This window comes from Anopheles coluzzii, chromosome 2, assembly GCF_943734685.1.
Source record: "Anopheles coluzzii chromosome 2, AcolN3, whole genome shotgun sequence".
In the NCBI taxonomy this organism is placed as follows: Eukaryota; Metazoa; Arthropoda; class Insecta; order Diptera; family Culicidae; genus Anopheles; species Anopheles coluzzii.
The window spans coordinates 70,209,218-70,223,129 of record NC_064670.1 but is presented as its reverse complement, the minus strand read 5'-3'; the positions used below and the strand labels follow the sequence as shown (position 1 = coordinate 70,223,129).

The 13,912-nt window shown below is 33.5% G+C and overlaps 1 protein-coding gene across 50 annotated transcripts in view; it reads right to left on the bottom strand.

Annotated features, from left to right (window-relative positions):
• The window catches only part of LOC120948821 (sodium channel protein para), a 96,850-nt gene extending 83,983 nt beyond the window's left edge, over positions 1-12,867 (bottom strand). For 40 of the 50 annotated variants that reach the window (XM_049606284.1, XM_049606265.1, XM_049606237.1 and 37 more), the window contains exons 1-4: positions 11,850-11,979; positions 11,160-11,708; positions 1,309-1,398; positions 980-1,167 (exon numbers count right to left, since the gene is read on the bottom strand). In XM_049606284.1, coding sequence (XP_049462241.1) covers positions 980-1,126 — 147 coding nt within the window. In that variant the 5' untranslated portion in view covers positions 1,127-1,167; positions 1,309-1,398; positions 11,160-11,708; positions 11,850-11,979. Of the gene's footprint in view, positions 1-979; positions 1,168-1,308; positions 1,399-11,159; positions 11,709-11,849; positions 11,981-12,734 lie in introns of those variants that run through there. The other 10 variants (XM_049606238.1, XM_049606245.1, XM_049606242.1 and 7 more) reach the window with 4 other exon arrangements.
• Positions 12,868-13,912: the final 1,045 nt, after the last annotated feature.

Sequence of the window (13,912 nt, the reverse complement as noted above, 5' to 3'; positions counted from 1 at the left end):
TGAATTACAATCAGCTAAATATTGCTATCAGGATGATTTTATCGAATGGGTTGTGCTCCACCAATCCTCAAAAATAAATCATTAACTTATTAAATGTGTATTTATCAACTCAAAACAAAGAGCAACATTTACACAAATTTTGCAAGATAAACACGAATATCATCACCATCTTTGTACTATATATATTGTGAAATTATTTCTAAAAATGTTTTCCCATGCCAATTTTGACCATGTACTAATTTAATCTCGTGCATCAGTTTTTTATTATTTTATATTCGTGTTGTTTATTGTTGTTGTTCATTGATATTGTTCAAATGTCGAAATTTAAATTCGTAAATTGAATTGCAATTAAGTGTTACTTCAGTTCTTTGATCATATGTTCATTGTGAATGTACATTGCATTATCTGGTTTTTCGACAAACGATATATTTTACATGTGCTTCCGTAAGAACATTGTTTAAATTTTAAAGCATTATCAAACGTAAATTGAAAAAAAAACTTTATCAACATACTACCCGTTTACAACTTAAAACATTCACATAAATTGATGGATATTTACCGTATAAACATATATTTTACACGTTAAAAACTTGACAGAGTAATATATATATATACACAATTATACTTCAGAAAAAAACATTCTTGCAAAATCAAATCAATCCCGTTCATGGAACGTTATAAACAACATATTTCAGAGAGTGTAAATCAAAAGTACTATAAATGGCGCGAAAAGAAAAACGAAAGAACAACACAATACAAATATAACGTTTAAGTGAACCATTTTTCATTATTAATACAATTTTAAAGGAAGTATATAGTTCCTAAAAGCAATAGTATCGACATTAGAATTGCAAATAGTGGAGCAACACGTAATGACTAATATGATAGTTGATTTTAGGTCAAGGAAATGAATGAAGGATAGCTTGAAGCGGTTTCAAAGCATAACAGTATAAGTACATAATGCAAAAAAAGTATTTACCTCCCCCTCAGCTCGTTTTCTTTCCAATTCTCGCTGTTTGGCTTCTTCATCTGCAATGCGTGCTTCGATAGCTTGTAATGATTCACGAGTGAAAGGACGGAACAAACTACGTTCTTCCTCAGATATCGAATCGGAGTCTTCGGTCATTGTCTATATGGCCAACAATGAGAGCCTCTGATGACCAAGGCCTAAAAATAGCGACATCGTATAGCCCAAAACAAATTCAATTTGCACTATGATCTAAAGAACTATTTTATACGTATATTTTACGCAATATTTTGTTGTTGTTGCTTGGATGACTATTTTGCATTGACAGAAAATGTACTTACATGGGGCTCATCAATTTCTTTCCACAGATCACAGTGTTATGTAGAGCGTCATTGTAATAATCATGACGCATTTATTCCATCCAAGTGTTTCTGTGAGTAAAATAGAAAGAAAAGAAGATTTATACTATGACAGATTTTTTAAAGTAAGTTGCATAATAATGCTATTACACTGATCTTAACATTCAGAATAGGTGCAACATGAAAATGATAATTAGCTTAACAGTACAGTACATATAAAACCGACGTTTAGAATATTTAATGCTATATGCTACAGGATACGTGCTTGAATTAAAATCACAGGTAATTATGTTGCAAGCATTCCATCTTTAGATAATTAATTTTCATTTCAGTACATCGGCATTTAATTTTGGCAGTCGTCAATTGACACGACTTAACTACATACCCGCCATGGACTCAAGCAATGTGTATCATACTATGGCTATTCAATTAGTTGCGGATAGTCAAATTTATCAAAAACTATAAAATATTAAAAAAATTACGACTTCTACAACACACAATCATAAGTCACTACCTTACTATAGTCGTTGCCGCTACAGTTTGACTCTAACACACCCTATTTTTATCTCGAAGACACCAATTATTGACAGCGAAGCACATTTTTTGCCTCAAAGTTTAAAAAATAATTAAGTTTAACTTTAAAAAAAATATTTATGAATAGAGACAAAAATAGGTGCGTTGGAGTCAAAAATTGATGCGTTCTGTCAAAAATTGATGGCCTAAATGCAAAAATTTATGCGCTCTGTCAAAAATGTATGTCTTAAGCCCGTGTTTGTTATGCATCAGATGCGATTTTATCCATGGTGGATTAAAAATATCAGGTGGTGGATAAGGGCCTTTGGGGGGGTCGCCATAGTTGAGGGACTCTGCGTCATTTTAAAACCGTTAACCATTGGTTTCCGCACACAAAGCTTAGCAAATTGAACATAGTTATTTGTTATTATGTGCATTTTTGTGTGTCTATTGATTTTATCGAAAAAATGAGATCTATTAACAAAAGATTTAATAATTTGTTTATGCACGAAATTTAAAATCATGTGAGTAAGAGTTCTAATCTCACGTAAATTGTCCATGCGGCTCGTAGATAATGAGGAATTAATGTGAAAATTGAACATAATAATGATTTCTTAGTTTTTATCATCAAAAATGTCGAAACACAATGAATTATAGAATAAATTCACTGAATAACACAAAATAACACACTTTAATCTATGTTTTAATATTAAATAAGAACTCGCAAAGTCCAAAATATATTTTTAGAGAATATTTAATCGAAAAAAAGGGGTAGATAAATTATATGAACAAATTAAATAAATGTAAACAAAGTTTGAATCCTGGGGACCTAACGTCAAGTGACGAATTGTCAAAATGCACTAGAGTCCACCACCTGATATTTTTAAATCCACCTTGGATTTTATCGGAAGGCCTGTCAAAATTGTACATGGAATTTGACAGCTAACGTTGTCGTACGATGGAATAAAGAAAAATAATTTCGTCGGACGAAGCATCCGATTTTATCTGTCAAACTAATTGTGTGGTGTTTTGTAGGAATAACATCAACTTAATTTTTCATAATTATTAAACTATTACCGTATTTAAGCAATACGGCAAAGCCGTCCCTACTGAATAAAAAAAAACTTTTACCGTATTAATACACGATGCGCAGTCTCAGATTGCGCATATATTCGTTTTATCAAAACATATGTCATTTCGCGTAGCCAACCCTAAGCTATAAACGTCATTTCCATATAATTTCAGATTGCGCCAAGATTGCGCATAAATTTTCAAGATTATCGGCCTCAGCACAATTTTTCGATCGAAAAAATTCGATAGATCCGGCTGTCATTTTAGTGTCATTTGACACTCATTTCGCCGCCAAGGTGTTCATTTTACTGGTCTTTTTGAAAACTGGTATACCATGACACTCACGAGCAAAATGAACTATGCTACAAAAATTCGATCGTTCCGCTTTGTATGGGGCAAAATCCGCGACGCATTGAGCTGCGGAAATTATCGAATATCAGAAAAATTCCGTAAATCAAGGTTGATATTTTTGAAAAACGATATGTAAAAGCAAGTTGGTAGATGTGTTGGTTCTTTTTCAATATTTTGGCTGATAAAAAATTATTTATAAATTATTTTAAAAATTGTTTACCTGGGGGGCCAACTTCATGTAGGGGTATAAAAGAAATAGTTATACTGTCAGTTTTACGTGAGCGCCTATCGAATTTTTTCGATCGAAAAATTGTGCTGAGGCCGTATATGTCCGAGATATATAATTTTTTTTGACAGATAAATATATCAAACCGATCCGTTTGACAAATAAATGTATGCGCAATCTGAGATTGCGCATCGTCTATTGCTATGGTTAAATCAATCAAATAATCGCAATACGAGTCGAAAATGCGTTTGACAGCAGGTGCGATAAAATCGAAGCACAGACACGGCCCTTAGAGCCAAAATTTGGTGGCTCGACTGTATTTTTGTTATTAGCAACATTTGAGGTTTATTAGGTAGACAATGTTAGATAAACCAACCTTATTGTGTAATACAAATTTCTGAAACATACTTAAAATGCCAATACAAATATCAAGCAATTTACGTCAGTCTGTGTATATTTTAAACAAACCAGACATATGAATCAGACATTCGAATGATACGGTCATTTGTTTCCAAGGCGACACATTCCGCAATATTTTCTATCTCTGTAGCATGACGTCAGCTCAAACATGCGCATTGAATTACTACTGCTAAGAAGAAAATGACAATTGTGATATGTAATGAATGTTTACGTTAAAATGCTCATTTTTACGCATTTTTTTTATAAAATTTCACAACAAATTATATTTGTTGCATTTTAAAACCTAACTTTCTTCCCTCTGAAAAAATTAAAACTGGACTTTCGTTTCTATTTTCATTTTATTGTGTCAATTCAATATTTGCCTCATGTCCAAGAAACGAAAAATATGGATACTTCACAAAAATAACATTTACAGGAATACCATGTATACGAAAGTTTTTTTTTATCCTATATACTTGTAATGCAGTAATGAATGTGATATTATTTTCATAAAATCATCTTTCTATTTGGGTACGTATGAAAAGTGCTACGGATGACTAATATTGCAAAGAGTATTCATTTGTTAAACAAATTTTCTTTTCCAATATTTAATAACAAGCTTTTATACAGTAAAATATAAGATAAAAAACAACATGTTTTGGGGAATAATACTCACAGACTGAATGACTTGATTACATTCATTCTTTCAATAACATAAGCAACGAGCATGCGCAGAATAAAATAAAACACGTAACTGCACTATAAACCAGTCTACTTCTTCAGACATTTGACAACAAACTGCTTAACAAGACCACTTATTTGTTTTGCAAAAAAACGTTTCTTAATTCTATGTTTAATCCACAACCACTAAAATACTCAAAAGACAATTATTTTTAAAAAATTTAAAAACCTCGTCGTTCTTTTTTTAACCCATTCACAGTTTTGCTCGAACAGTACTAAAAAATAACAGGTTTTTAATTAGACCGAATTTTTCTCAATGAATTGTTGTTTATTTTTAATCTAAGATAGAATTTTTTTAAGCTCTAGCTTCGACTTTTCTCAAAAACGCTAGACTGTAAAAATATCATTAAAAAAACAAAAGATTCTGCATCTTTGTAACTTTGAGTATTTTTAGCTCTAATTATTAATCTGAGCATAGATCAAAACTTGTTTAGACAAAACTATTTTATTCGATCTGTTACTCTTGCAACAACAAAGATTTTTTTAACACATTATGAAACAAAATAAAATGTTTTTACAGCAATAATTTAAAACAATAAATACTAGAAAATTCAGAGCTGGTATAATTCATAATAAAACATAACCAGGTTTAAAATTACGTTCACACAAGATCATATTTAATTAAAATCACATTGTCCTCATGCAATGGCCATTGCAATAATATGATAACATTGCGGGAATGTTCTCAATAACATTCAATAACATTGTTTAGCAAGTAAACATCTAAAAATTGCAGCCAGTATCTATGAAACGATCCATACACGTATTGTACTTTATGTAATCGACAGATTCTTTTGAATTTGCGAAATTTAGGATAGCTAAACTCTCTTCCTAAGAACGAAACAAAAAAAATTGCTTCCTTTTTCTGTTTCCTGTTCGGTGAAAATGTGGAACCTGATCAATCAATATGAAAGAATATCTTATTTTCCGACCCGGCTGCACAGAATAAAAATAAACATAAATAAAAATAGTGGTAGTATAAATATTAAGAAAGTATTCAAAATGTATAACACATTATAATAAAGATATCATTATCTTTAACACTGTTAAAGAAAACACTATCAGAAAACACTGGTTAATCCGTGTTAAAGGGCTCAGTATAACTATTTAAATGACGTTTCGAATATAATATATTCTGATTTACTGATTTTACTGTACTGATTTTGCAGAAAAAACATTTTACGGCTTGATAAGCTTATTATGAATATAATAGGTAGTTTTTGCACTGCAATTTTTCGTATCTACAACATTCTATAATGTTCAACTTTTGTTGAACATTATAGGATAAATAAACGTTTTTGAATCTTTCTTTTTTAGATTAGAATAATCTCGTATGGCCCATTGTCAAATCCTGGCCCATAAGCTTAAACTTGACATTTGATTTGTTCGACTTAAAAATAACACAGCCTACATCATGGAATGTCTACGTCTATCTCAGGTAAGGACCCCGAAAAACAAGACATTCAGGCCTATTATATTGCGCTCGGCATTCGAGAAGATTCACTCGCACGTTCATTATGTTCATTTGGGTATCGTTTTGCTAGCGATGTTCCCATTCGAGTAACCCGTCGGCAGATTCGAGTCGACGAAGTAAAAATCGGTACCGTACTGTTCGAACAGGAAGGTGCATTCGAGAGATTTTCTGCCGATAGCTCAAGCTGTCGGTAACGTGCAAATTCAACTACACAAAGAATTTAAGCCACTGTCAACGTTTTAAATTAGATTTAACATTAATTTATCAACACTCTCATCACTCATATTCACCCCATTTAGAAAAAAAAAGAAAAAAAAAATTTTTAAGAGGTGTTGAACCCTTTTGTTCACACTCACTTCGACCACCGGTTGCTTTGACCAACTGGCAAACACACAGACGATAGAACAAAAATGTCGACGAATCCTTAATCGATTCGATTGGTGAAAACGATACCAATTTTTCTCCCGTTCGACTCGAGTGGTTCTGACGGGTTCGAATGTCATTCGAGTAAAATAATAGGCCTGATTGATATATATTTTATTGAATGTAAACTTTCCCGTATAAACGAATACTAGAGTTTCCGTTAAAACCACTTGAGCTCAATGGGTTAAATTTAAAAGAAATGAATAAATACATGAACATTTTGTGAAAATTTGACTTCCTTAAACTTGCCTTTACAATTAATTGTTCAATTATAATGAAGCTGGCTTATTCTGAATTAAAAACAGCCTACGAGCAAAAGACTGGCAAAAATCTATAGAATTATGAAAACATTCTTTCCATTTTTCAGCGACTCATATAAATTTATACCAGCACATTTATGATACTGGAAACCATTTTTAACATTTAATACAAATAATGGAGTCCTTTCCGTTTTAAGTTGGTAGGCTGAAATTTCCGCCTGTCAGCTGTTTGCATTGTATAGCAGTTTTCGAGCAGCTATCTAAGTGGGTATAATATACAGTTGGGCTTATTCCAAGGTGTATGAATTTAGAAGGTTGATTTTTATCACTTCTGTTTCTGTATAAAGATTTTAAGAGTGTTTTGTGTATTCTTCAAGCCTCCAGAAAGCTTGTTTGAACAAAAGTTTTTACACATCTTGTCAAAAAGTGATATTCAAATTTGGTTTTAAAAACATGCTATGAGACCACCTGGACTGCATGCACTTTGATACTAGATTCCATCACGTGATCTCTTTAATGCACCTTGGAATAAATGTAAACATAACCTTGTTTTGCCATTTTTTCGAGCAGGTACTCGAATCTAATTCTAGCTTTAAGGCTAGAATAATCTAGACTGAAAATTGCAGGCTAGTTTTGTGTGTGGTATTGTATGGAGTGTTTACATGATTTCAGCCTCCAACTGTCAAACTCCATGCAAAAAACTGACTAGAATCGTGAAGGGCCTCAATAAGAGAGAAAGTCTCCCCCAACGTAACGGATTAAACTCGTTGTTTGACGTTATACGACTTATTGTTCGAATCAAACCATACCAGATAATCGCGTACATTTGTCGGTAATATTTTTTAAATGCTGTTTTAACTTAATATTTCTATGACTTGATTTAGAGAAAATCTAGCGCAATGGTTTCCAAGCTTTTCATGAGCCGTGGCGGGGGAGCGTGGCAACCCATGGTATTAAGCGAAATTTTTATTTAAAAAATCCCCCCAAGAAATCAAAACTCGAATTTGGGGGAAATACTACACTGGTTTAAAACCGCTGATCTATAGTATCATATAAAGAAACTAAAATGTCATTCTACAGATATGTGCTTGCCTTAACAGCGTTATGAAATTTGTATTTAGAAAACAAAATACTTAGAATGAACATAAATGCACCACAAAATAAAAATATGAAAAAGTTAAGTGCTTGCTCTTACTCAACAAATACATAGGCTAGCAGGACGTTATTAAAAAATCAGGCGCTGAACTCATTCAAAATCAAAACTTTAACAGTTATATGTTTATACATACAATTATGATTTAGAATATACTATTTGATTTGGTGTTCTTCTTTTTCTTCTTCTTCTATGGCACAACAACCATTGTCGGTCAAGACCTGGCTGTACTACTAGTGGTTTTCAGTAACTCATTGATTTCTCCCCATAGCAGGATAACCAGTCCTACGTATGGGGGCACGGTCCATTTGGGACTTGAACCCATAACGGGCATATTGACGGACACGAAACCAGTCATATATTCGGGTTTCCATGACTGATTAGTACCAAGCAGCCTGGAAGTCAGCCTGACTCTTATGGAAATGATTCTGGCCGTGAAGCCGTGAGAACCCCCATCAGTCCTGGTGTTACTAGTATAGTTGTGATAACAGGGTGTGAATAAAAGAACTATTAAGTAATTGTTCTTTGGGTTCAACCAATTGTATGCTTTAGGTCCGGGCCAATTATAATGTTGCGAGAACGTTTATTGTCTATGAAACATTTTCTGGTACGTTTGCATCCACAACTGATGCAAAATAATTTCAACTAAATTATAAAAAGAAATCTAATACAAAATTAACAAATATGTGTACTGTTTATGAAATACAGTCTGTTCCGGAGATACGCAGTTTATGCGTTCTCGAGGAATTCGCGAACTCGAATATCCGCGTAAATCGATTATTTATTATTTTTGATTACATTTAGTACTTTTATACACTTTATCTTTTATTTGATATGATTCATGCAAAAAATTATGATTATACTAGCTTTTCAAGCTTTTGCCGGTCTCGTAGTGCAGTCGTCAACTCGTGCGACTTAACAACATGCCCGTCATGGGTTCAATCCCCAAATAGTCCGCGCCGCCATACGTAGGACTGACAATTCTGCTATGGGGGGGAATCAATTAGTCACTGAAAGCCAAGCCCACAAGTGGGTACAGGCAGGCCTTGACCGACATCGGTTGTTGAGCCAAAGAAGAAGACTAGCTTTTAAGTGGTTTAAATTTTTTAGCAAAAATGCAAATTATACTGATTTGGACTATTACTGAAGCAAATTGTACTGATTTCACATCTGTTTAGAAAACCGCGTATCTCCGAATCCGCATAAGTCGAGAACCGCGTAACTCGGTAACCGATTGTAATTTAAAAAATCCGGAAATGTTATTTATAAATGGTCAACCATGAAGTTCTTGAACAGAACACTTTATGTACGATAATATGTTTCTAACAGTAGTAGTAGGTACTTTGTAAAATAGTTTTGGTTGAAATGAAAAAAAACTAACATATTGGATTGTTGCATTGTACACAATATTGATTGAATATAATAGCTTTTAACCAACAGCTTAAAGAACTTTGTTTGCTAATATTGATACGGTATGACCACCAATGTCCAAATGCCCAAGACAAACCTCATTTTCCCTGATTTTACTCTTACATTCTCTTACTAGAGGGAAATTCTCTCTATTTCTCACATCTCATTTTTGATGTACTCTCGTTTTCTTGTTCTCATTAATTCCATATCGTTTTCTCTCTTTCTTTAACTTCGCTCTTTGGATACTTAGGTATTGTATGACCTATGGTTCATACTAGTGGTCTAGCTCTGTTGCAGGTTGATGTATGTCCTTAGCGGCGCCAACTAAAATCAATATCATATTCTCGTGTCCATAATCAAAGCTTTTCGAGACGCTTTTTTATTTTCTATGGCTCTTTTCCAACTAGCGTGATAGTGGATAATTGTATCACAATGTACCGTCTATACAATATGAGTAGGAACAATTAATATGTGTACATTTGCATGTGGTTCATGTGAATCAAGCATTCAGTAAATTCGGCAGAAATTTCGTTACTTAAATTTCAAAAAAGGCATAAATAGCAAGGTAATGAAGGATTAAAATGATGAAAATAAACTGCAAATTTTAGATTGAAAAGATGCCGTGGCAAAAAAAATGCCGTTTTATATAAAATGGCAAAAAACATTACATTACAACCGATTCGCATTTAAAAACATTACATTACAAACATTAGAACCGATTCGCCGATAATAAAATATAATTAATAAAATAATCAACATAATAAAAATAATTTTAAACATTTTATTTAATTCACCAAATGTTTTGAAATGCTAAACAATAGAATCTACATACAATGTATAAAAGAATAATCAAAGTTAAACCGCATACGGATTCTTCTATTTCTTCTCCTAATGGCGTAACCGTCCTACGGTGCCATGCTGGCCTTTACTAATTACAGGCTTTTAAAATATGCGAGGCTTTATTCAATACCATGCAGCCGGATATAGCCAGTCCTTGCTACGGCGGGAAAATCTATTCTAGACTAGAACTCACGATGGGCATGTTGTTACGTCGTAAGAGTTGAAGACTGTACCACAAAACCGCCTCATCGAATAGGGCTAGATTGCTAAAAAAAAAGCACTAGCATATTTCAATGTGATGTGTGAAGTACCAGCTCATGGATAAGAGCGACAAAAAAGAATTTGTAAAATTTATTCCCCGAAAAAAGAGTACTCACGAAAAAAGTGACTCACAAAAGCACGCTAATAGGACCCCAAATATACTATAGGAACCGAGACCGAAACAGACATATGAAAAAGCTCAACCTTGCCAACAATAAGGAAACATGTCCTAGTAAGCTTTTTTGTATAAACGAAGTTTCCGATATAGGACCAACACATACAACCAGAAAGCAGGATGGCACCAATACTACCAAATATCAACTGTCGCACTTCAAAACGAACCCCAATTTGGAAGTGTGCACAATACATACAACGCAAAGAAGCTTAGGAGTGTAGTCGGAATGGATAAAATTCCTCTCCGGGCTGAAGAAAATCGATAGCTTTCGAGCAGGAAAGTAAAACAATCTACTTTATTTAAATTCAGAAAAAAGTCAACTTTTGAATTGCACAAGCTAAATATAATTTATTATTATAATTATATATATGCTTCTAGAGTGTGCAATCTACAAATGTTAGTTATAGATTATTAAACCAAAGATCTTAAAAAAACATGCGATAGTAAAAAAATAAAAGCCAAATTATTCATCTAAACATTACACACAATACATAGAAGCTGTTTGTTCAAATATGTCCACAAAACGTAACAATTACCGATGAATATCTCACTTTCTCGAAAGCACTGTAATATAGTTATATCGTAGCGTAGAGCAAAATCAATCAAAAGCTTTTTGATTCGTAAAAGCTTGTCGCAGCTGCTGCGTGTAGTTATAGTTGCTTTTCAACTATTCGATTTCTTTAACTAAGCCTTTGTGTTGCTGGCGGTAATACTAATATTGCTAGTACTGCGGTTGCATTACTACCACTGCTATTCCTTATTTCACGTAGTTCCGGCTCTGGCTCTGATAATGAAGATAATGAAGATGTTCGAAATACTAAGCAATTTATCTGGCACTAATCACTTATAATTCGCACATAGCTAAGGGAAATGTTACTCCACACATAAGTAAAAAAACACAAATCGATGGTATCGAACAGGCCGTTTCCAACTATTGATTCACGTACTTATACGGGCATCTTTTTGCATTATATATACACCGGCACTCACTCATTTACATTCATTCACTACCGCAATATACGCATCTAGTTGTTCGCTCTTGGACACTTGATTTATTTTTTGCTTTTTTTTAATAGATGAAATATCTATAAAGAATTCAATGAATAAAAAAAAATACACACGCTATCAATACGGCGGAAAAAAAACTTTGTCACTATCGCTTGATTAATCCAAAAACTCCGCGTATATTAAATTAACACAGCATCAGTTTCATTTTCAGGACAAACCTTTGCGCACTAAGGAGTCAGAGTAAATTCTTCAAATATCAATTCTAAAAGAAACTATTAACTCGAATGCAGCAATTCTTACGTTCGTCCGTTCGTCACTAAAGTCTCATACTGCAATACGCAACGTTATTTCATTTTATGATTTCCAATCGGAGAGAAACAAACTTGGAGAACTTCTCTCAATAGTGGCTCTCCATGAAACATTCTCTGAAAAGTATCGCCTTTATACTCAGTAATTTCTATGCAAGGAATAAATGCTTCTTCCATCTCCTGCTCTTGCAGTGGATTTTCTCATTTACACACACACACATCTGCAGCAGCTTAAATCGTTCTCTAAAAATATTTAGTTGGCTGCTGCTCTTACAATTCAAATGATTCTCTTGTTTCTTATTTCTCATTTTCTCTGGCGTTTCAGACTAAATTGAGTCTTCCATTTCATTGCAGCGTTTTAATAAGTGTAGTATATAGTAAACACGGCGAAACGAATTTCTCTTCTCTTATTTGTGTGCAGACGCACAAAACCACACCACTAATATTATATGCCACGAACAGAAAAACACGAGCGAAAAAGCTCCGACCATGTCTATAGGCAATCGGCAGCACAAAACGAGTAAGGATGAAGAAAGGACAAACTCTCTCATTTTTCCTGGTTTTTACAATTATTAGAATAAAAAAAAAAACAATACAAAATATTGATGGGTGGTATAGATTTTTCTGAGAGAAAGATTTTTGTACTGACAGCTAACTAGAATGAAATGACGAAATCGAACAAAAAATGCATACATTTGCATTTTTAAACAACTTTTTGATGAAAGTATTAGTTCTTTCGATAAATGCACTTATGAATTGAAGGAAGAGGAAGTAGTTTTTGCAATATTCAATTACTGATATTTAAGAAAAAATATATCACGTTGATACTACCACGACACTATGCTACTCTCCAAACGCTTCCGTCACACGTTACAACACACGGTAAACTGAAACGCTCGTCATTGCTCGAGCAATGATCCTATCGATTCATGCATTTGACATGAACTGCAAAGCGCGTTAGTCTTGACACAAATAAATACAGTCTGCTCTCGAGATACGCGGTTTATGCGTCCAAAGTAGTGATGGGAATAGTTCCGAAAATTGAGGAACGGAACGAACCTGCCAATCTGGAGAAAAAGAACGCAACGCGGAACGCAGGTTCAAGATGACCTGCGATGGTTACGCTTTTTTCAGTTGCTCACTTTATATATGGTTAACTTGAAAGTATTCATTGAATATTGTGTAATATATTTTTTGTGCAGTAGTCACACAGTTTCAATTAAACATAGCTAATTAATAGTTTACTGAATGTGTAAAACTATTCTTCTACTAAAATATAAACGCTTGACTTAAGTTTTGTTGTTTTTGTTTTTACTAAAATTAATCATTATTCCCTTTTTATACCTCAAAATAAAGAAGTAAATCAGAAATTTGTTGCAACGCATATGAAATTTTGATGCAAAATCAAAAAGCTTATAAGTTTAATCGGCTTTTTAAATTCGTTTGGATTAAATTATCCTACACTGATTGAATTAATATTTCTTAATAGAAGCAGACAGCATCGATGTTATTCGATTCGGTTTACATAAAATACATAGACTATTAAGTTGTTTCTGTAGGGTTCAACTACCGGTGTGAAAGTGTTCGGTAGTGCACTTTTTTTGTTCATAAGAATAGCGCTGTTTCACGGGGCGATAAACGGCGTTAAAGAAATTATTGCAGAAGGCTAAACGTGTCATGCACCCTAAATATTTAGTTACACAAAGAAGATCTCAGATAATAATTCAAACGAATTCATTGGAGAGGCATGCGCAACGAAGCAGCTTAGCACCCAACACATAGCAATTCATTGACTACCACAATACAGTCCAAATAACACACCTATACTGATAACATCCATATGGCAGAAGAGAGACATTTCATTCATTGCGCTTACCGCCAGTGCAGGATTGTCTCTTTAAATTTTGGCGATTACCTTCCCACCAATCACAAATCTCTATCCTTCTCTGGCTTCACGGCTCAGGTGTTGTACC